General features: G+C 34.8%; 1 protein-coding gene across 3 annotated transcripts in view; it reads left to right on the top strand.

Moving 5' to 3' along the window:
- LOC127865651 (NADPH oxidase 5-like) overlaps positions 1-21,486 on the top strand; it is an 83,409-nt gene extending 61,923 nt beyond the window's left edge. For 2 of the 3 annotated variants that reach the window (XM_052405558.1, XM_052405560.1), the window contains 17 exons: positions 1,608-1,688; positions 3,967-4,078; positions 4,541-4,691; positions 6,974-7,184; positions 8,086-8,272; positions 8,752-8,956; positions 9,470-9,651; positions 10,348-10,539; positions 10,820-10,952; positions 11,379-11,495; positions 12,175-12,209; positions 17,860-17,955; positions 18,585-18,709; positions 19,643-19,730; positions 20,012-20,188; positions 20,510-20,602; positions 21,090-21,486. In XM_052405558.1, the coding sequence (XP_052261518.1) occupies positions 1,608-1,688; positions 3,967-4,078; positions 4,541-4,691; positions 6,974-7,184; positions 8,086-8,272; positions 8,752-8,956; positions 9,470-9,651; positions 10,348-10,539; positions 10,820-10,952; positions 11,379-11,495; positions 12,175-12,209; positions 17,860-17,955; positions 18,585-18,709; positions 19,643-19,730; positions 20,012-20,188; positions 20,510-20,602; positions 21,090-21,221 (2,317 nt within the window). In that variant the 3' untranslated portion in view covers positions 21,222-21,486. The remainder of the gene's footprint in view (positions 1-1,607; positions 1,689-3,966; positions 4,079-4,540; positions 4,692-6,973; positions 7,185-8,085; positions 8,273-8,751; positions 8,957-9,469; positions 9,652-10,347; positions 10,540-10,819; positions 10,953-11,378; positions 11,496-12,174; positions 12,210-17,859; positions 17,956-18,584; positions 18,710-19,642; positions 19,731-20,011; positions 20,189-20,509; positions 20,603-21,089) is intronic. The other variant, XM_052405559.1, reaches the window with a different exon arrangement.
- Positions 21,487-23,144: the final 1,658 nt, after the last annotated feature.

Below are 23,144 nucleotides of genomic sequence, written 5' to 3'. Positions count from 1 at the left end.
CGATGACCCTTTTTGATTAAATAAAACATATAGAACAGGGGTTTAAATTAAGGTATTAGCACTTTAATACGACATTTTGATGTTCTCTTCTTTCTTCACTTATTTCTTGGTGTTATGGTTTTCTTCATCGATAATTCAAGTTTAAATACAATTGACCGTACAATTTTTTGACATTTTAAGTTCTCAACCCCCCAAAAATAGAAAAAGATTCATCCACCCTTCGACCTCGAAAGTTTTGACATTACACAACAAACGTTTCGAGCATAAACTTAAAAGGTTTGTTATTTGTCAGTCCTTGTTTAGTAAAATTGACATGCAAATTCATTAAGAGAAACACGTATAGATTTAGGGAAAAGAAACATAGTTGTTTTTCTTACTTGTTCATCCTATCATGAGGGAACGTCCAAAATTGCTACTTCTACTACTACTACTACTACTACTACTACTACTACTACTACTACTACTACTACTACTACTACTACTACTACTACTACTACTACTACTACTACTACTACTACTACTACTACTACTACTACTACTACTACTACTACTACTACTACTACTACTACTACTACTACTACTACTACTACTACTACTACTACTACTACTACTACTACTACTACTACTACTACTACTACTACTACTACTACTACTACTACTACTACTACTACTACTACTACTACTACTACTACTACTACTACTACTACTACTACTACTACTACTACTACTACTACTACTACTACTACTACTACTACTACTACTACTACTACTACTACTACTACTACTACTACTACTACTACTACTACTACTACTACTACTACTACTACTACTACTACTACTACTACTACTACTACTACTACTACTACTACTACTACTACTACTACTACTACTACTACTACTACTACTACTACACTACTACTACTACTACTACTACTACTACTACTACTACTACTACTACTACTACTACTACTACTACTACTACTACTACTACTACTACTACTACTACTACTACTACTACTACTACTACTATTACTGCTGCTGCTGCTGCTGCTGCTACTACTGCTACTTATACTACTACTACTACTACTACTACTACTACTACTACTACTACTACTACTACTACTACTACTACTACAACTACTACTATACTACTACTACTACTACTACTACTACTACTACTACTACTACACTACTACTACTACTACTACTACTACTACTACTACTACTACTACTACTACTACTACTACTACTACTACTACTACTACTACTACTACTACTACTACTACTACTACTTCTACTACTACTACTACTACTACTACTACTACTATTACTACTACTAAAAGGCTTTCCATAGTTATACTTCGAATACTAGTAAATTGTTTACTTCACATAGGAAGAGGTGTCAATGTCATACATTGACGCTACGATGTTTGACGGAAAATTACTGTAGCTTACATAGTTCACAGACCACTGGACAAGCGTGATAGTCTATTTGTACTATTATTATTTAACATTTGATTCTGTCTAATTGTATTTATTTTCACTTTTGGTTTTATAATTATGAGTTTTACGTTTCTTGTATAGGTTATGATTGTTATGTTCTTCAGTTATTTACGAAGTTCCTTAAATTTTTCCGAAGAACGAATAAAAGGAAGAAAACTTATGTATATGCAGATGGGACCGATGACGTAGGTTACACATTCGATGTCGTGTATAATAGTGATGTCATGTGTTGTGTGTTGCTATATAACCGAAATGCTTTCTTGCCTTTTTAATTGGCACTCTATTAACTTTCACTCAATCATATCAAATATTACAACTACTAACTCAACTACTAACGCAATAATGCAACAAAAGTCTCGCTTATCAATATTTCAAGACCTTAAACAGATAAAGCATCATTGGTATGTGTTGATTACAGGTGCAAAATATGCTTGCTTTCTAGAATTTACCATCAATTGTGGTTATAATTTCATCCAAATAAGTGACTCAGAAGTGTATCTGTCTATATTGATAAAGTGATAAAATGCATTCAGCTGTGTTGTACACATGTCTAATTATTCCAAACGGATTATTACGCTTGTTTTTTTTGCAAATACCATGCTTAAGTCGTGTGGTTTGTGTTATGGCATATCATGCAAGTTTGACAAATGTGATAATAGCACAAGCCACGAGATAGTGAATGGAATCGGATTATAAAGCATAGGGAGTCTTCACAAATCATCATCATCAACATCAACCACAACAACAACAACATCATCGTCATTATTATTATTATTATTAAATTTAAAACAATATTTTACACTACAAAAAAGGTCTAAAATCGTAGTCAGTAGATGAACATCCAATGTCTTCAACACACAAATACCTTTCAAACATGTTTACAGGACACGTCCCTGTATTTGTTATCGCAATAAATACTTGATTTCATTCTCTTAAAATGTCCGTTTTTGATTTTTAAACTCGAGTTAAGCGATGAGTACCTAGAAACACAACATCACATCTTTAAACAGGCACTTTTTTTTTAATAAATCATCATCACAAAAGTGTGATGCAAGGTTCTTTTTTAACTACCTGCTTGGAAATTCTGCTAATGCACCCAGACGGACATAATTTAAGCCGCAGATTCTGCACAACCAAACAATTTTCAATTAAATTGCATTAATATCACATAGAAAACATGTATCTAACGCCAAATCATGAAACATTTGCTGTATACTCAATAGCGCTTACGTAATTTGTGCTTGCATTAGAATACATGTATCTTTTATTTACTAAGACATTTTTAACTGTATGGCTTTTAAAGCTCTTTGTTTCACTACTACAACCGACAAGATCGTAAACAATATATCTTATACACTGGAGCTTCATCCTTGTGATATTTTTAGAACATCTTTATTACATCTGTATTTTAAGCACAATAAACAAGCCAATCATTGGCCCCTAACATCGCCAAGGTTAGGGTAGGCATGTCAGCACCAGTTGTTTTTTCCCGTTAACTTGTGTATGATACAGGAGTTATTTCCCACTTTTATAAAGATATTCATGGCCAGAAATCTAGCAAATATCTATTTCGAATTGATTCTTACACTTATTGAAGTTTATCAGTTATTTTATGAGTGCGATAGACTTAAACAAAAACTCCAACTAAGAAAACAAGTAAAGGTTCTTCACACAACAAATGGTCGATCGGGTTAATGGAAACAAACAACTGATTTGTCCTTCCAAGTCTTGCGTGAACAAACCGTTTCGCTAAGAGGACAGCCCAAAATTTATCTACTTGGCGTGTATTTTCTATATCTATTTTCTAAAGCTTCATTTTGTATTTGTGCTATATTTAGCTGTTTGGCGTATTTGCGCTAGAATTAGCTGTTTGGCGTATTTGTGCTATGTTTAAATGCTTGGCGTATTTGTGCATCATATGGCGTAAAAATACACCTTGTTCAGTTACCCGAACTTCTTAAAATTGCCCCGGTACAATAATCGTACATTTTTATATTAAGTTTGTTTGAAAATTATTCCTTAAATTATTTTGAATAATACAGTATAGATTGTTTTTTAACTAGAATTATGTTTTTGTTACATAAGATTCAATGTAAGGATCTGTTCAGCTGGCCTATCTACTCTATTGTGTTGGCGATGTTACCGCGAAAAATAATTGTGGTATAATATTTATAGTGTTGTGTATTGTTTTGCATTTCTACATAATCAATTACTTATTGGAGAACGTTATGATTTTTTAAGGTTAACAGTTAAAATACATTTAAATTTATGATGACGAATTTATCCTTCATTTATTCTTAAAACTTATGCTGCTTTCTGTATTATATTATTTGCTATAAATGTATATTTTACTTTTAATTATAGATCATTTATTTATTTATTTGTATGTGTTACTTCGCTACATTAGGTTTATTTTACTGTTGTTAAAACTTTACATCATTTTTATTTTGAAAAAAAAAACAGCGACGAAGATGCAAAATGGCTGAACGGACTTGAGTGTAAATTCAAGGAATTCGCAGGAGATGACGGTCAAATAGACCAACAAGAATTTCAAAAGGCTCTTGGACTCAGAAAAGTAAATCCTATTTCAATCTTTATAGCATGTTTCCGTAAGCCTTTTCACAAATCAAACTTCTAAAAAAAAGTGTTGTTTTTTTCAAAATACAAACGACTCAAAATGAAAGACCAACTTTGAAAAATATTGTTTCCATGGTTCTCAGCACGTTAATGCCACTAAGGTCGTTGAGTCTGGGGATGCCATCTCATTTTTCTGATAATTGAAAGGGTAAAATTGACATAATAATTGGATGTGGCACATTTTATAATGTATGGATTATGCGCCGTTATGTTTTTACAGAATGATAATATGCCTTTTTTTTTTGGGGGGGGGGGAGCATTTCCTGAAGCATTTCCTGAAGCCATATTACCGACGCCCTAGCATTATATACCAACTTGAAGACATCCATTGTTAGTATTCATAAGATATTTTCAACACATTTCACTTAGAAAACATTCTTTTTAATGTTTATTATTCCAGTCGTTCTTTGCGGAACGGTTTTTCGAGCTTTTCGATTTGGACGGAAGTGGCGACATCAAACCGGAGGAGTTGGTGACCGGAATGCGCATGCTCCTGAAGGGCACTCCTGCGCAGAAACTGCAGTTCCTTTTTGACGTCTACGATGCCGATGGTACGTTATAACTAGCAATTTTAAACCTTTTAAACGCTACAACTACTGATACTACCACCGAACCTGTCACAGTTATTATCGTCACCGCCACCAGTCATTTCTTCAACCACAGTGACCTTTATCAATCATTCCACCTTAGCCTCCATCATCACTATCACGTTTATGACTATTACCACCACTAATTTCTCTACCACCACACTGACTGCTAAAACCATCCAACTATCTCCAACACGGACACAAAACCTATTACTACTACTACCAAAATATCTACTATCATCACTTTCTCCACAACTTCCACGACTAGTCCGACCAAAAACATTACCACCACCAACACAAAATTACCACCACCACCGACATTACCGCCACCAACACAAACAGAACCAACACCAACAAAACCACCACCACAAATAACAACACTAATATCACTACTACAACCACCACCACACACAACATCACCGCCGCCACCACCACTACCAACACGAAAACACAACACCACTATCAACACTTTCACATCCACTACCACCACCACGACTAACGATACTACAATGAAATCAAGAACTACCATAACACGACCGTTTATCGCGCGCACCACCTCTTTTTTTAGATGCATACTTGATAAATGAGCCAATGCTACTTCCGAGGTGGCGCTCAGATCCGGATGTTTTGAAATTTAACGGATTATTTTATACGTTGATTAGGTTTAATATGTTTTTCAATACCTTTCGCAGTATTTTTAAAAATCGACCCATATATATATATATATATAGTGCGATTCAGCGATTCTAAATTCATCTAAAAATGTTACAGAAACATACAATCATAACCCATTTGGAAACGTAAGGACCTTAATAATTTGTGGCATAGCAGAATTCGTAGAAGCAAATCGATGTCTTTTGCCAGTGTGACGAGAAAATTCCCAGCAAATTGAATCGCTCATTAAATAAAACGATTGCTGTACAAGTTAATGCTTGCACAACAACATCTAATACATAAAATTACATTTTGCAAAAAGAGATGAAGCCAATGCCAAGGAGGTGGCGCTCAGATAAGAATGTGGCGCCAATCCAAATTTATAGCTTTTTTAAAGTGAAACATTTTATGTCATGGTTTCTATTATTTTTATAGGACATACATTATTTTTTTTGTAAGTTGACTACTTCAGCACATTTGTGTCGCGCGCGTTATTTAATTAGATAAAGTAGTTTGTCTTTGCAAGATAACAACATTTAATATGTATTATACAAAAAAGTTAACCGAGATATATTCATGTTTTGAGTTGATAGTGGGAAAAACAACATATATGAGCCTAATTAAGATTCTTTGACCTTGGCCTTTTAGTAAATTAAGCATTCGGATTAAGGGCCACAAATCATCGTTTCAAGAAGAAGTATTATCTTATTTTTATTTCGCGAATTATCATATTGTATACAAATATTGCTGTCGATGAATTATTTTTATAGTGTTGAACATTTAGTTATTGGTTTTATTTAATATTACAAATTTTGGTATATATCTTACAATATGTTTTATTAATGTTGGTGACGTTTTAATTGAGTTGATCACTTATATATATTATATAAAAAACTACATCTTATTTATTATAGATTGTGTTTATGTTCTGTAAAGATTTTGGCCTTAGTATGTACGTTGAAAAAAACAAAACAAATAACATTATCTATCAAATGTATGTGATGTCATTATGATACGACTGTAAATTGATACATCCTGCATTGGCGCCACCTCCTATCAGTAGCGCCATCTCCTAAGCATTGGCTCCATCTCTGTTGGAATATGCAAAATTATCTACTACGTCGGCAAGAAGCCAATATTTTGTGCATGCAGCATCTAATGTATGTTGTTCACAATCGTTTGATGCCGTTAGCGATTTGAAATTTGGGTGGAAATTTTCTCGTCACACAGGACAAACTCATCGAAATGCTTTTTTAAACTCCACCTTGCCACAACTTATAAAGGTTCTCACGTTTTTAATGGGTTGAGAATGTATTTTTCTGTACATTTTTGGATGAATTAACCTTCGCTGAATCGTACTACATTGTCCGTTTTTTTTAAAGGTGAAATATGTTGAAAAACAACATAAACATCCTGATCACCTTGTAAAATTATCCATGAAATTTCAAAACATCCGGACCTGAGCGCCTCCTCGGAAGAAGCATTGGCTAATTTATAATGCATCTCAAAAACGAGGTGGTGCGCGTCATTAACGGCCGTGCATAACTTCCAACACGCGTCTACAACCAACATTTCTGGATTTGTTTCAACAGGAAGCGGTAGCATAGACCGTGATGAATTAATGAACGTACTCAAGGCGTGCATGGAGGAAAGCTCGCTTTCACTGACTGATGAAAACTTAGCAGATCTTACGGACGCTCTATTTGACACCGCGGACGAAGATGAGTCTGGTACGATCACGTTTGAGGAGCTCCGAAATGAGTTGGAGAAACATCCGGGCGTTATAGAGAACCTAACAATCAGGTAGGCAGCATAAAGAAATAAAAATTGATTGCTTCTTGGCTTGACTCTGCTTATTATAACTAAATTTCGACTTCATATACTTAAATTTAAAATACAATGGATTCATGATTGCTAAATGCATTTGGAAAGATTCAGGCAATACATATTTCGCTTGAATGCCGATTGATCGTTGCTTACTTAAACATTAACAATGATTTAGAGTTATATAATATAGGCGCGATATAATTGTTACTATCCAACACTCATGGTGTATAACAAGACAATTGAATATATACAATTTCATTTGACTCCCTGCTGTGTTGTGGGTTTTTTATCGCATAATAAACAAATAGAACTCACAATAAATGTTCGTTGTATCGTTATCGATATAAAATTCTGCTACAATGGAAGTAAATAACGCTGCAGAAGCAAGTTAAAAATTAAACACGATAATACACCGACACAAATATTCCTTAAAATATTAAAAGACGCACCCGTGTTTGGCTTAGAAAAGAAAATATTCTGAGATGGCAAACACTCATTAGCAAACTGAACTTCTTCTATTGTATACAATAGTAAAGCGCAAAACACGCTGCCTAAAAAATGTGTTGGATAAAATGGCACACTAATTTAAGCAGAGCTGTGGCATAATCAGACTTAACGCATGTGCGTAAAGTATCGCCCCAGATATGCTTTTGCAATCCGCGCAGACTAATCAGGGAAGACACAATTCATTCATGAAAAAGAATGAAAATTTCTGGTTAATGAATACCCAGACTAGTTGGAAAGATTAGGCCTAAATCAGCTTGTGTGGACTAAAAAGCTAGTCATATTTGTTATGCACATGCGTTAAGACCGGTTTTCCTACAAACCGGCCCATTCAAATGTTATTTACACTTGTGTAAGCGTCTTTTCTTTTTAGTGCCGCACAATGGCTGCGACCCCCAGACAAAAAGAACGATGGTAAAAGTCGCTTCCGGTACTTCACAGCTGACTACTGCAAGAACAACCTACGTAAAGTCATCTACTTTTGGTTGTTTTGGATTCTCAATGCGGTCCTCTTCGCCATGGCGATGTACCAGTATCGCGCATATAACGTCTGGCTTATGGTTAGTATACTGTATTGAAAAATTAATTCCTTTAACTACGAGTTTTTAAACTAATGGGCCATAGAATAAAACGAATAAGATAATTATAGAACATTGTTAAGTCGAGATGGTTTTGTCAAGTAGTGTTGCGAAAAACGGCTACTAATAGGTGTTTATTCTTTCGGTAGCATCGGCATCCGTTATCAAGAATGTCTGGTCGGTTCACGAGAACTGCGATCTACACGAAATCTAATCACATCCTGATGAAATTATTGGCATTTGCTTATTTTCAATACGTAATTTTTGTCAGTATCAGATTTATAAAAATTCGAACCGTGCAAGTGGTGCTTGACGAGTTAATTGTCCTTATTTCACTTTCCATATCCGCCGTTAGGCAACATAACCTACTCGCAATATTAATCACTCCAATATATAAACAAAAAATAAAATAAACTGTAAAACAATGACCCTCTAATTTTATAATAATGTATAACTTGTAGCTTGCGAGAGGTGGGGGCTTATGCCTGAACTTCAACTGTGCCTGGGTACTCGTACTGATGCTACGCAAGTGTATCACCTTTCTGCGCATGACAAAACTATGCCAAGTGCTTCCGTTCGACCAGCATATTCTCTTCCATAAGATGACTGCCTTCGCCATAGCGTTCTTTGCGGTGGAACACATGTTGGCACATATTGGCAATGCTGGTATGTTTTCTTTCTTATATCAATATGGCGTCCCTAGTGTCTTTTGTTGTCTGTTCTGTGTGTTCGTTTCTTCCAATTTCAAATAGGTTGTTATCGTACAAGGATTAGACAAAAGTTGTCATTTCAACCATTATTTCAAGCGAAATCAAAATTAAAGTTATGCAAGCGACCGTTTTCTTAAGAAATTCATAGAAAAGTTAACTTTAAGTTATGTATTCCAAGATAAGGATATAACATGAAGGAACAAATCGAATAGTAGTTAATCGAGACCGACCCTTTTTCGAATACTCTTACAGTTGTGATGACCAAGGATATCGCAGTAAATTGTTTGCAAGCGCGCTATTTCTTCACAACCATCGTTTGTCCCCTTATAACCCATACAGCATATTTTCTGAATATACACCGCAAAATCCGATCCTGATTTTAGTTCACTTCACATATGACTAACTTTACTGTTGTTATGTGCTTGCAACCGGTCAATTACTAAAACACCGCGCGTATCGTATACTTCAGTGGTTTTGACGGTTGGTAACGCTGCGAATGAGACCCAAACTTGGGAGGTGTTGTTCACCACAGTTCTCGGCCTTGGGTTGGTCGAGGGCTGGGCCTATATTACTGGATGGATTCTAATGGTCATCTTGATAGTCATCGTCATCTGTTCTCATCCGTTCGTAAGACGCAGCGGTCATTTCCAGGTAAGAAAATGAAACCAATATTTGTTCCGTATAAAGCTATTTTTTGAGAGGTCCGCTTAACGATGAACTCATTGTAATAATTATATAAAAAAGATACAACGAATAAGCACACTTTTACATACCCACGAAAGTTCATTTCGCCGTAATAAACTGACAGCACTTCTATTCCCCGTTATGAGGTGCACAAATGTCGATTACCAGCTGGTTCATCCCCGATCTTCTCTCTCCTACCTCTTTTCACTTAAGGTGAATAACACAAACTTCGCTGAAACATTCGACATGTCAAACAATTCATGTACATGTATTTAAGTATTTTACTGGCTGCTTTACGTGATATAACACTTTTGAATTGTTCTGTGTATTTTACTGGCGCTTAAAGACAAATAACTAATTTGCTTTTTTTTTTATTTTATTGGTGCTTTATTTGAAATAACTATATTGTATTGTACTACATATTTAACTGGTGTTTTAAGTGATATAACTTTATTGTATTGTTGTACATATTTAACTGGCATTTAAAGTGGTATTTTATTGTTCTATATATTTTACTGGTGCTTGAAGTGATGTAACTATATTACTATATTGTATCGTTCTAAATATTTAACCGGTGCTTTAAGTGATACAACTATATTGTATTGGTCTATGTAACATATTTAGTTTGTGCTCTAAGTGATGTAACTGATTGTATTTGTCTAGGTATTTTACTGGACGCACATGTTGTACGTCCCATTCTGGATTCTACTCATTTTACACTGCAAGCGATTCTGGATGTTCATTGTTGGCCCCGGTGTACTCTTCCTTTTGGAGAAAGTTTCTAGGTCCAAACTGATAAAGATGGCGCGTTTCGGAGATACCTACATCGAAGAAGTGAACTTACTGCCTTCCGGTGTAAGTATTTGACCAGCTTCTCCTCTTCACGAAGCAGTTTGTAACAACTCCACTAAAATAATTAGTATTATCATGTACAACATCATCATCATGATAATTAACACCATCGTCAAGAACACCATCGTCGTTATCACCAATTTGTCATCGTAACATCATCATCGCCGTCGTCATCGTCGTTATTAACTTCACAATAATCATCTCTACTTGCATAATCGTTATGCTCCTATTCAAATCAATTTTACATCATTTAAATGCTATAAATGTTTATATTTTGTGTCAGGTCACTCATCTTGTTATCACCCGGCCGACCAACTTCCGGTTTCGCCCGGGGGACTACATTTTCATACAGATACCGGAAATAGCAACGTACGAGTGGCACCCTTTTACCATCAGCTCGGCACCTGAAATGGAAGGTAACAGTACTTAAAACAAAGAAAAATGCAGACAACCTGTTATCGAAAGATTTCTATAAGTTTCACAGTAAAATATAATGTTATAAGGTAAACTTTTCTTTACTTTAATATGTTATGTGAATAATTGTGGGCCAAGGTGAGGTTTAAACCTTCAATTGATTGTTGGTTCTCATTTGGTTTGAGCAGATTTACTAAGGCTAAATCAATTTTGTTAGTTTCGTGAGAATTGTTTCGATTTAAAAAGCTTAATTATATGCTCATAACTTGATAATGGGTAAGATAAGTTCCGGTCACATGTGGTTTTCTATGTATTTATTGTTTGCTTAATAAGGCTAACATTTTATGCTTTTTGTGTGAGGGCTGGATTGGACCTTCCTGCATCACACTTGATTACTGTATTAATTAATTTTGGGGGATACCTTTCAGGTCACATATGGTTGCACGTGCGATCAGCAGGACATTGGACACGGAAGCTGTATGAATACTTCGACAAGCACGACGTTAATGCCGCACAAAATGCAGATCAAACCGCCGTCAGACGCAGTATTAATATTTGTTTTATCTTTATTTTAATTATAAATAAAACGTTTTTTTGTGAATGGCCGTTTAATTATTCTATTTTCTACATTATCTATTTTTGTGATACTCTGCTATTGACTCAAAAATGTACGTACGTATTTTTCTTATTGTATGAAACATGACGATAGCTAGAGTATCAATATATTAAATAGATTATTTAGACAATAATTATGTATTTCCAATATTTCTGTATTGGTTAAAAAAAGTTGCAATGTATAACAAATAAACTAGCAATTCATATTTTGCACTCTTCAATATACTAGTCCTTATATTACACACTAATTAATATTACATTATCATTAAACAGGGTATTTGTAACATGTTTTCTAACATTCACTTATGTATTGTTCTCATCTTCATGCACAGACTATATAAATAACACCGCCATCCAATATATTCAATGTAAATTATACCCTCCTTTAAATTATGGGATAAATAGAATACTCGTGGTTTATATATTCTACGCCTCGCTGAATAAATTCATTGTATTCAACACCAACCTAGTTTACCCTACATGTTTTATAAGAATCAGCACTATACACAATACACTTAAAACGTTAAAACGTAAATGAATGATGTTGTAAGTTTGACTTGTTTCCTAAACATAGCCCCACCATGAAATATCTTACGTTGTTTATTGCAGGAGGTACATCCAAGAAGTTTGTAAAAATAGAACAAGTAAGTGGAGCCCTGTGGATTGTTAAATAATATTCGTTAGTACGTACAGAAAATTTACAGGTTCTTTGATAACTAAACTGAGCAAAATAACCTTCCGTGTTCAGTTCGTATGGTGTTTTCCATTGTGTTCTTTAATATTTGAAAAGTGCATATTTAGGCGGTAAAACATTCCGTCAAAACTCAAAAAAACGATTTCGAAAATTGTGATTCCGGCGTCGTTGACGCTTTGAAGCTTCAATAGGATAACTTAAGGAACACAGACAAGGAAAATTGTTAGAGCGAAACACAAAAAAGGAAATATCTTTAAAATATATATTCGAAGTTTGCAAAATTTGCCATGCACACACGACAGGTAAATTAAGGTCTAACATACATATTAAAACCAATCTTGAATTTGATTACATGTATAAACAATACTTGATATACACGATTTTAAATGTGATCGTTCAGCAAAATAAACACTACTGTAACGCCGTAATTCTAACCCCTTAATATCTCGGCTATCTAGACTATGATAATAAATTATGCATTTTGCTCTTAATATGAAAGATCCACGTGCTGTCACATGATTTAAAGGAAATAACGGTGATTGCAATAAAAGACCATGTTAATTTATGTATGTATAAATGCCGTAAGTGCGAATTCGCGCCCTTATTTGTAAACAGCCTTTTTTAAGGGAAAATTCGCAATTCTTAAATATTTGTTAGGACCTTCTTAATTTGTTGGCGGTAACCGAGCTATTTAAGTCTTGACAATCCGTGTGGATTGCCTATAAACATGGATATGTCAATTATGATAATATTACATTAATCAAATATTTTTTTGTTATTCAGACAGCTGCTGTTTTATGCGATCATTGTCATGTTTTGTGATATGGTCATGTGTAACGTTACATGATAAAATATCGTTTGCACGATGTGTTTGGCCATGGTTACATTGCGTTCACATCCGCGCATCAGTAGCAATCAAAATGCAGCATAGCAGATGTCGCAAGATAGAAATGCTATACTGTCATTGCTTTTTTATTGTCATTATCGTTTACATGTCATTGTTAAGAATGAGAATATACGAAGGGTTCGGGTATCAAATTATATCGATATATATATATATATATATATATATATATATATATATATATATATATATATATATATATATATATATATATTGGAAATATTATAATATATTATTAATATTATTACAACACAGTACGAGATGTATTATTCATACATGGTTACAAGTAAGTTAGTTATAATATCTAATCGTTTAAAGACCATCGAGATGTTAAAAATGCAGTTTTCTTGTGTGTGCTTTTGCATTTAGAATCAGATACATTTTGTACAATTGCCCGTCGGGGGCTTCGTTAAAGCTACTTTACTTTACTGTTTAAACGTATCTGATCCAGAAGCATTGGATATCTCAGACACTTAAAGACCGTATAGTAGAACATGTTTCAACACCAGCAACCAAAAATATATATTACTTAACAGAAACAAACTTAAAATAAATGATTTTTTAAGGATCGCTGATGAAACTTAAGAAATAAGCATTGTATTGTGTCTTTTTACGAGCTTTTTTACAAAGTTGATTGTATTATATGGACAGATGTTAAATATTAAATTTTGGACTAAATCTCCTGGAAAAGTTGATAAAGGAAATAATAAAAAAGAACCTACTGAAGTGGTTTCTTTTTGGCTCGCAAAATAATAATAATTGTGCAGATACCATTTTTATCAGGTGGTGATAACTCTTTATTCATCTTTTAATATCATGTATTGTCTATTTATCGCCGCGTATCGGCTATTTTAAAAAAAGTACATCGCCGAAAAAAAAACACACACTGGGCATGTAAGGTATTAACAATTAGCGCTAATCCTTACTGTTATATTTTAGGTAAATATATTGATGCAGTTTTTCTGAAAAAGCGTTGTACGTGAAGATTGTTGATTATTTTAATCTACATTTTGAACAATCACAGTGTAAAAAGAGTTTCAAGCTATCAAATTGGATGTTAAACATGATTAATTGTTAGTCAAATATGTCCATGTATGACTGAAACATTATTTAATTGACATGAGTACTTTGAATTTTCTTAAAATATTTCTATTTTAAGTCTCAAATAAAAAAAAACTATAAATTTGCATTTTTGAGTAGTTTTGGTTGTCATGAAATACAAATGAAACATAAATTTGTGGATCATGCTTTACGCGTGATATTTTGTAAGCAGTGTTATTTACATATATTAAGGTGAGTTCCACTAACTGTTCTTTTCATTTGTAAACAGAATCTCGCAGAAAAGGTATACAAAGTTAAAGTAGTATTTCTTTACGAAATTCATTTTGTTTAGTAGCCCATATGCGTAAATTATCTGTCAATTAGTCAAATGTAATAAAGTAGATTTGCGTAGATTTTTATGTTTTTTAAGTCTTTATTTTATCGTTTTCCCCCATGAGTGTTGACACCCTGGTGTGGTTCACCTTGTGCAGATATAAGTTCCAATCGCTCTTACTTCTTAAGTATTTAGTTAATAATTTTATTGAATTTATCGTCCACCAGACTCTAATTATACACAATGGCTAAACATGGAGCAGAGTCTCGACCAGGCATTTGATGGACAGTTTGACAACATCCTAGTTATTGGCGACTTCAATTTTAACCTTTTAACCAATCAGTCCAACATACTAACAAACCTTATGGACTCCTACAACACTGTACAACTCATAACCACCCCGACACACTTTACTGAACACTCGTCTTTCTTAATTAATCTCGTCTTTATAAAAAATCCTTCACAGGTGCTCTCAAGCTTCGTTACTGACCCTTTTGTTCCTAATAGTATTCGCTTTCATTGTCCAGTAGTCGTTGTTCTTAACTTTGTAAAACCTAAGCCTCCAACTTACAAGCGTCGCATCTGGTTATACAACGAAGGCGACTACACAAAATTTAGAAACAATATCAAATCAATTAACTGGAACTCGATTATCAACGAGCCAGATCTTAATAGCTTGGCTGATAAGGTAGCTGACAATATCTTTTCTGCTGCATCTGACAGCATTCCAAATAAGGTAATAACTATTAGACCGGAAGACGTACCCTGGATGACCAACGAAGTTCGCCTGCTGATCAGAAAACGTACCCGCTCTTGCCAAAAAGCAAAACGACTAAATACACACGCAGCATTGGCTCAATTCCGTAAATCCCGTAATGAAACAACGAAAGTCATCACAGACACTAAAAGAACATACCATGAAAAACTTATCTCCAAAATAAACTCTGATAATATCGACACTAAGAGCTGGTTTAAAATGGTCAAACAGCTTTCAAATAAACAGTCCTCCACCACTATTCTAACGCTTATAGACAACGGCACAGAAGCATCAACAAACGCAGAGAAAGCTGATCTCCTAAACAATTTCTTCACTAAGCAATCAACTGTAGATGACAGCACACACGATCCCGGAAATTAACTCAATCACCAATAACGTCCTCTCAGATATTCAAATATCAGCACAGGATGCCCGCGACGCAGCGACGCTCATTGATCGTTCAAAGGCTTGTGGACCCGACTTGATAAGCCCTAGACTCATCAAAGAGGGAATTCATGAACTGTGTGTCCCACTCTCATCTCCAATAATCAAATCACACAATTCCAGTCAGGTTTCATGAAAGGTGATTCCACGGTCAACCAGCTGACCTTTTTATACAACGATATCCTTAAAGCTATTGACGAAGGCAAAGAGGTTCGAGCCGTTTTCTGTGATATTTCCAAAGCCTTTGACAGAGTGTGGCTATCAGCAGCAGGCATTCAAGGTAACCTTATAAATTGGTTCAGGTCTTATTTATCAGACCGAAAGCAGCGTGTCGTCATTTGCAACTCTTCTTCCTGTTGGACTACAGTTGAAGCTGGTGTCCCGCAGGGGTCCATACTTGGTCCACTCCTCTTTCTACTCTACATGAACGACATAGTTACAGACATCCAGGCAAACATGCGTCTATTCGCCGACTACACCAGTCTATACATAATTGTTGAAGACCAAGCCTCAGCTGCTGTCACTTTAAATCTTGACTTGTCTCGCGTAATCTCATGGTCCAATTCATGGCTGGTCTCATTTAATCCTTCAAAAACCGAATGTATGCTCTTCTCGAAAAAACGAATCAAACCTACTCATCCACCACCTTTAATGGAACAAACTTCGATTGCCCAAGTCAAAACTTACACCCACCTAGGCTTGGTCCTTTCTGAGGATGACAAGTCGTCTTCCCACATATCATTTATCCTTACAAAAGCCTGGCAGAGAATCGATATACTTCGAAGCCTGAAATATACGCTGACAAGGTCAAATCTTGAAAAGATGAACATCATCTTTATAAGACCACTTCTTGAGTATGGCGACATCATTTGGGACAACTGTTCTGCAGCTCTAGAAAAAGACATTGAATCAGTTCAAGTTGAAGCAGCAAGGATCGTGACAGATGCTACAAAATATTGCAACATCGACCGCCTTCTAAACGACCTAAACTGGGAATCACTCTCCCAACGAAGAAAGAAACATAGTATGATGCAAATATACAATATGCATAACAATATTGCACCCTTCTATCTATGCAACCTGATCCCAGTTCGCACATTACAGGCCTATAACCTCCGATCCCAAAATGGCATACCTCCAGTTTACGTAAATACTCAACTGTATTCTAACTCCTTCCTTCCTTCCGCCATCCGCCACTGGAACAATCTTTCTCCAGACGTCAGAAACTCTAATTCACTTCTTGAATTTAAGAGAAAAATCACTCAATGTCCAACAAAGTCGTGTCCATTATTCAACGTTGGTGATAGAAAATTACAAATCTATCATTCTCGTCTGCGACTTGGCTATAGCTCCTTGAACTACGATCTCCATCGTAGAAACATTACTTCTTCACCGGATTGCATATGTGGTGCCGTTGAAACTCCGTCAAACTTCTTGCTTCACTGCCCAAGGTATCAGCACATACGACAACGTGTTTTTTACTAATCTCCCATGCGCAACAACCGTAAATAACCTTCTTAATGGTGATGAACATTTAACCTATCAAGAAAACACTATATTATTTCTTCTTGTCCAGCAGTTTATTGAAGCAACTAAACGATTTGACTCGTAGAACGATGCTGCTGTGGACGCTGACCCGACCCTGGTAGAGGCCTCTGTGACACTACGCCTCAGTACCTTCTTAATTAACTGTCCATTTCGTGTGTATGATATCTATCCACACTACCATGATTCCGTTTTAACTTTGATCCCGATCCAATCACAATCATAACAATAACGTGAGCGCATCCATGTTCTTGTGGACGCCAAAATGCTAAACATATATGAGTCAACTCCATCATGGAAATGAATTAATATAAGCTTTACGCTTGTTTTCTAATCCATTTCTTACTTTGCAACAATGTATTGAATTGTATGATTACGAAATGAATAAATACGTTTAAACTAATTTTATTTTTACATTACGTGTATATTAATATGGACCTAAATGATTCATACATACGTTCTTATAAAGTTCTAAATGCTAATTGATGTAATGTATTTGTACGGTCTGCTTTAAAGCACAACTTCCATTTTATTTTTATTTTACTCTTTAAGTCAATAAAAAAAAACACTTTCAGGCATATGCACGCCAGAGTGAGGCGAGAAAATCGAGAGCCTCCCGAAAGTCAAGCAGCAAACCGTCCAAGCAAACGCATAAAGTCGTCAATGTCAAGGTTTGTATAAAAACTATGTTTAAATGAATTGCTGTGTATTTGCAAATAAACGCCGAATCAGAGTTATTATACGTAAGACTTAAAATATTTACCCCGAGTGCATATATCGATAGACAAGCATTATAACAAATAGAAAACTCATAAATCCGTCATTATCAAGAAACGTTTTGTTTAGGTAATCATGAATTGAATGTTTTGTGACGTATACACAAATAAATATCAATGTAGCGTTAACATCACATATATAAAGGTACCTTTTGGAAAGGAAATACGGTTTGCTTTCATTAATATTTTGTCGTTGTTTATTGGCCAAAAAAGCAATAATTCAGAGTTAATCTACTAATATTTTATGAATTAGATCTCGATGAAGTTCAAAAGCGTCCCTTCCGTGTAAGAGAGTCTACAGAACTTTGGCTGGTAAATAAAGAAAATGCGCAAACCATACCGCTTCAAACATGATCTGACTACTTTTGTTGTAATATAAATCTATATTAGACTAGGTTGTAATTAGTACGTTATTCAATTTATTGTTTTGTTTTCAATATGGGGAACATGAACACCACCTACATGTTTTTCTTTCAAAAATTCAATACGCTTCTAATGATTTATATTTATGTATATCTTTACAGTGCTTTATCGACGGTCCATACGGCACGGGAACCAGAGAGGTCTTTGACACGGAACACGCCGTGTTGATTGGTGCTGGCATCGGTGTCACGCCAATGGCATCAATCCTCCAGAGTGTCTGGTACAGGTATGTATTCAACGTCATGTTTAACATTGTATTTGTTAGTTTTACTCAACTACATACCTATGTTCAATTATATGAATGAAAGGATCTTGTAAAGGAACGTTCAACAACGTTATATGTAAGCCTACTTCAGCCTATTTATCAAGTTTCGTAAAAAATGGATTTTGGTCGGTAAAAAAATGGATTTTGGTCGGTAAAATGTTATTTAGTGTCTGTAACTTTGTTTTTTTTTCAATGTTTAGAAGTGTGGCTTTTAATGGTTTGAATGTTTTTCTCTTAGTTCAATAATTTAAGCAAGGTTGTTGTTATGATTCTGGCTAAACCAAATATGGACAACGTATGGTAAGTTTTTATTTGTCAATCTGTTGATTGCAACCTCTCGATTTTTGTAAGTTTCAGTTAACATACTTGGCCGTCGTGTTTTCTCCATGGAATAGTATTATTGTATCTTAGAACAAGTATGTCATGGATGTGGTCTTATGTGTTTTGTAGTTAAACTGTTGTGGAATGCATTTTAGTTTGCATGCATTTGTGTAGTTTGTGTCCTTCATAGACATCTGTGACGGTGATTACTTTGAATCATAGTAAGAAAAGTGACATATATATATATGCAATCCACACGCATTATCATTTCATGTGGGCTTAGGTCGTGAGCGCTGAATACGCAAGAACATAACTTTCATAACACAACATTCCATTATTTGGTTGCCGCGAAAGTATCTTCCAAAATAAGTATTAAAGCGCCAATGGTATTGCATATTAACTTTATTTTGACGGGAAAATTCCGGTTATTAAATAAGCGATACTTGACGCAATATATTATCGAGGTCGTTTTAGATTATTCAGATGTTAAACAATATTTAACTTTAATAACCCGTATTGACGTTCCAAAAATGTGATGCTAGTGCGTGTTAGTTAAGATTGTTTTACTTGTAGGTTCACCGCATTGAAACAGACGTGTCCGAACTGCGACCACGTGTGGTACCCAATAGAAGAGGAGGAGATGGACATGAACTTGAAAAAGGTACATTTATAGTTCATCCATATCATTCGGGTCTCGTTTCTAATGCTTATGACGGAAAATGTAGGTACAGTTTGTTAACGTCAAGTCCCATAAAAAGTGTAAGTCAGTTGGGTGTACCTTTTCTAAATCCTTATATATTGTGGTAAAACTCCATGGACCATGATTCGCGTTGTTGCATCTAGTATAAGTTTCATATCTTCTCCCATATGTCTGCAGTCAAATTCCATACATTATGATCGCCATTGCTCAAGGCTTTTGTGACAGGGTCCTGTGATTTTCAGGTGGACTTTGTATGGATAAATAGAGACCAGAAAAGCTTCGAGTGGTTCCTTACTCTACTGAACCAGATAGAGATGGAGCAGAGCGATCATCATGGGCCTCTGGAGAACTGCATCCAGATGCACATGTACATGACCGCGGCGCAGAAGAAAACTGATATGAAAGGGATCGGGCTACAGGTAAAAATAGTCAAGAACACGTTTTGCCAGCCCAGCTAATTGATATAACGTCGGCATTATATTCTGCATATATGATCAGTCAAGTTAAAATGACATAAAGACTTAACCATTTACCAATACTGATAACCAAATGTAAATAAATGATAAATATATAATCAAAGTCGTTGTCGTGACGGCCTCCATCGCTTTTGTGAGAATTAATAAGGGTGAATCATATGCATAATCACTTTATCGTTTTTTAAATGAATCCACACGTTGCAAAACTTGTGCGGCTGTTTAAGAATTGCTGATAAATATTTTCATATGAATTGCTTTTCGTAGATCGCGCTGGATCTTATGTATGAGAAAAGCCACAGAGATTTGATCACGGGGCTTCGAACTAAAACAGAGCCCGGTCGGCCAAACTGGAATAAAGTAAGTATTGTGTATAAGTTATAATAATGATAATACATTACACTCCATATGGAAAAAGACTGAACACAGCTGTCGCAGGGTATCTGCTTTTATGTGCGACTGCATGTAGTTTCCTCTCTTCGCTGTTATTTTGCCATGTGTGTAATAGTCACATCAAGTGTATATCAAATTAACATCAAGTGTATATCAAATTATATATTGACGATTTGTTCAATAGAAAATGGACTATGAAACTTATTTGTAATATACAATTTATTTAGCAGCAGACAAAGTCACCGTTAGACGTTAGAAACAAATTTAAGCGATTGCTGACGATATTTGGGGGATGGTGTTCACAATAATTATATGGTAAAAATGGGAAAACTTTAATATCAGTGTTAACATAACGGAATTACATCATCGTCTTAACCGTGATATCCCTAACAAGAAATCATCGTTCACTGATAAACATAATCATCAATTATTTTGCTGTTTCTTGTCTTTAAAGATATTCAAAGCCATCAAAGACGAGAACAAGGGAAAGGTCAAGGTCTTTTTCTGCGGAGCACCTGCACTTGGAAAAACTGTCAAAGAAGCCGCTGCAAAATTTGGCTTCGCATTTTCTAAAGAAAACTTCTAATACTGGAAAAAATGTCGTTACAATGTTAAAGCATTTTTTGTGATCAAACAAATTGATTATCAGATTCAACATTTTCTTTTTTATGATTTTATAATTTGAACTGTGAGAAAAAAAGCGAATTTCAACGCGAATATTGAGGAACGAAGTACGATGTAGCAGTTTAAGAAGTTCCTACGCCAGATAGTCGTATGAAATTGATCCGGGTCATTTTGTGTATTCAAAGTTTGGCAATAATTTGCCCTTAAATAAAAAGGGTCATATTGAAGATTGTGAAGGTTGTGTGGACAATGTATAGAGCTTGTGTCACAGCCACGATATTTTTATTGGCATGAGGCAACATAGTTAATCGAAGCTTAGAAATGCTTGTCGAATGTTAACAGCAATCCGAATGACGACGTTATAATGTGTTATACGAGTACACAATATAAAGAAGTGAAACTCCAGCTGCTGGAGCAGTATTGAATTTTCATTAAAAACAATTAGTTGGTCCTTTATTTAAGGCAAGTGACCGATTGCCCAAACAGTACAAAACAGCACAATACAGCACAATACAAACCAACATAAACACAAAATATGAATAAAGCTGGGGTCACCGCCTTGGAACGGTCAATGCAAAGCATTGGGGGTTTAAACCTGGTTATAGAGCGCTCAACCTCACACTTGGCCCAGCAATATTCATAATACATTTAAGTGTAAATAAAATTTAACGTCATAGCATTGTAACTCAAATTAAACAATAATAAAAGGGAATTAAAACGCATTCAATTTAATTACTATTTAATTACTCAATTGCATTGAAGATACAAGAGTAACAGAATTACAACTTTTTGACGAACGATCAAATAAAACTATTAACAATTGTCAACTACATTCCTTCTTTATAGAAAAGATTTGAGAATGTAGAATCATAGAGTTAATATCTCAGATAATCCTCGCGCAAATACAGGAAGAAGCAGCAATAATGGGTGTAAAAATTCCATATTACATAGCTTGGTTGTTTATGTGACTGCTAAACAAATTAAAAATAATTAAATCAAACAAGAAACGCCTATCAGAGAGAAAATATAAATAAAATGGAACGTTATAAACCCAATGACCTATGCATGTAGATTACAACTGGGAAAGTCGGTCGTAAGACGTCACAAAAATCCATAATGACATAATGACGTGAACAAATTCCAAGGGCAGTACTAAATAAAAATATTAATGGGGCTGTGCTGCTAATAAAACAAGTTTACGTGATTTAATATTAAGAAGCAAATGAATACAAATGGTAATTCCATTAAAGCGACATTATTGGAATCAAACAGTATGCAATGACTTGAATAATCCCTCCCATTCAACATTTTATTTACACATTTTATCAAACAAATCAAGAACCGTGTTTTTCTTCATTCTTAAGTCTAAGTTTTAGTCTATGCTAACGTTTGAGTCTCTAACTCAGCTATCAAAAAGGCCAATTAACACTTGTCATGGTTATTTTTATAATCAGACTCAGAATGGCAGGAATTTGGAATAACCGTGTAAGTGACAAAACTGCAGAAATATGACAAGAAAAGGAGCACACATTTACGAAGAATAACCATGTTCTTGTTCATTTTCAAATATTGTATCTATGGCATGTGAGACATATCAAATATTTCTTATTTCACTCCAGACTGTATACAAACATTCAAATACCTCTAATAACGTCAATTAAAATCTGTCTGTGTCCATATGCTCATTTTCCCTTCGATTTTCAATATCCACAGAAATACTTCGAATGGCATTCTAAAACAATGAGGAAAAATATGGCCAACCAGCTACACTGAAAAGAAATGACTTGACTTTGATTTTTATTATAATGTTTCATGAAAATACGAGTAATGATTACTTTTAGAGTATATACGTGTTTCGGGTACATTATACATGTATTGGAAAAAA

The sequence above is a fragment of the Dreissena polymorpha genome, chromosome 2, assembly GCF_020536995.1.
Source record: "Dreissena polymorpha isolate Duluth1 chromosome 2, UMN_Dpol_1.0, whole genome shotgun sequence".
NCBI lineage: Eukaryota > Metazoa > Mollusca > Bivalvia > Myida > Dreissenidae > Dreissena > Dreissena polymorpha.
The sequence above is the reverse complement of the archived record's forward strand: the minus strand, read 5'-3'. Positions and strand labels throughout refer to the sequence as shown.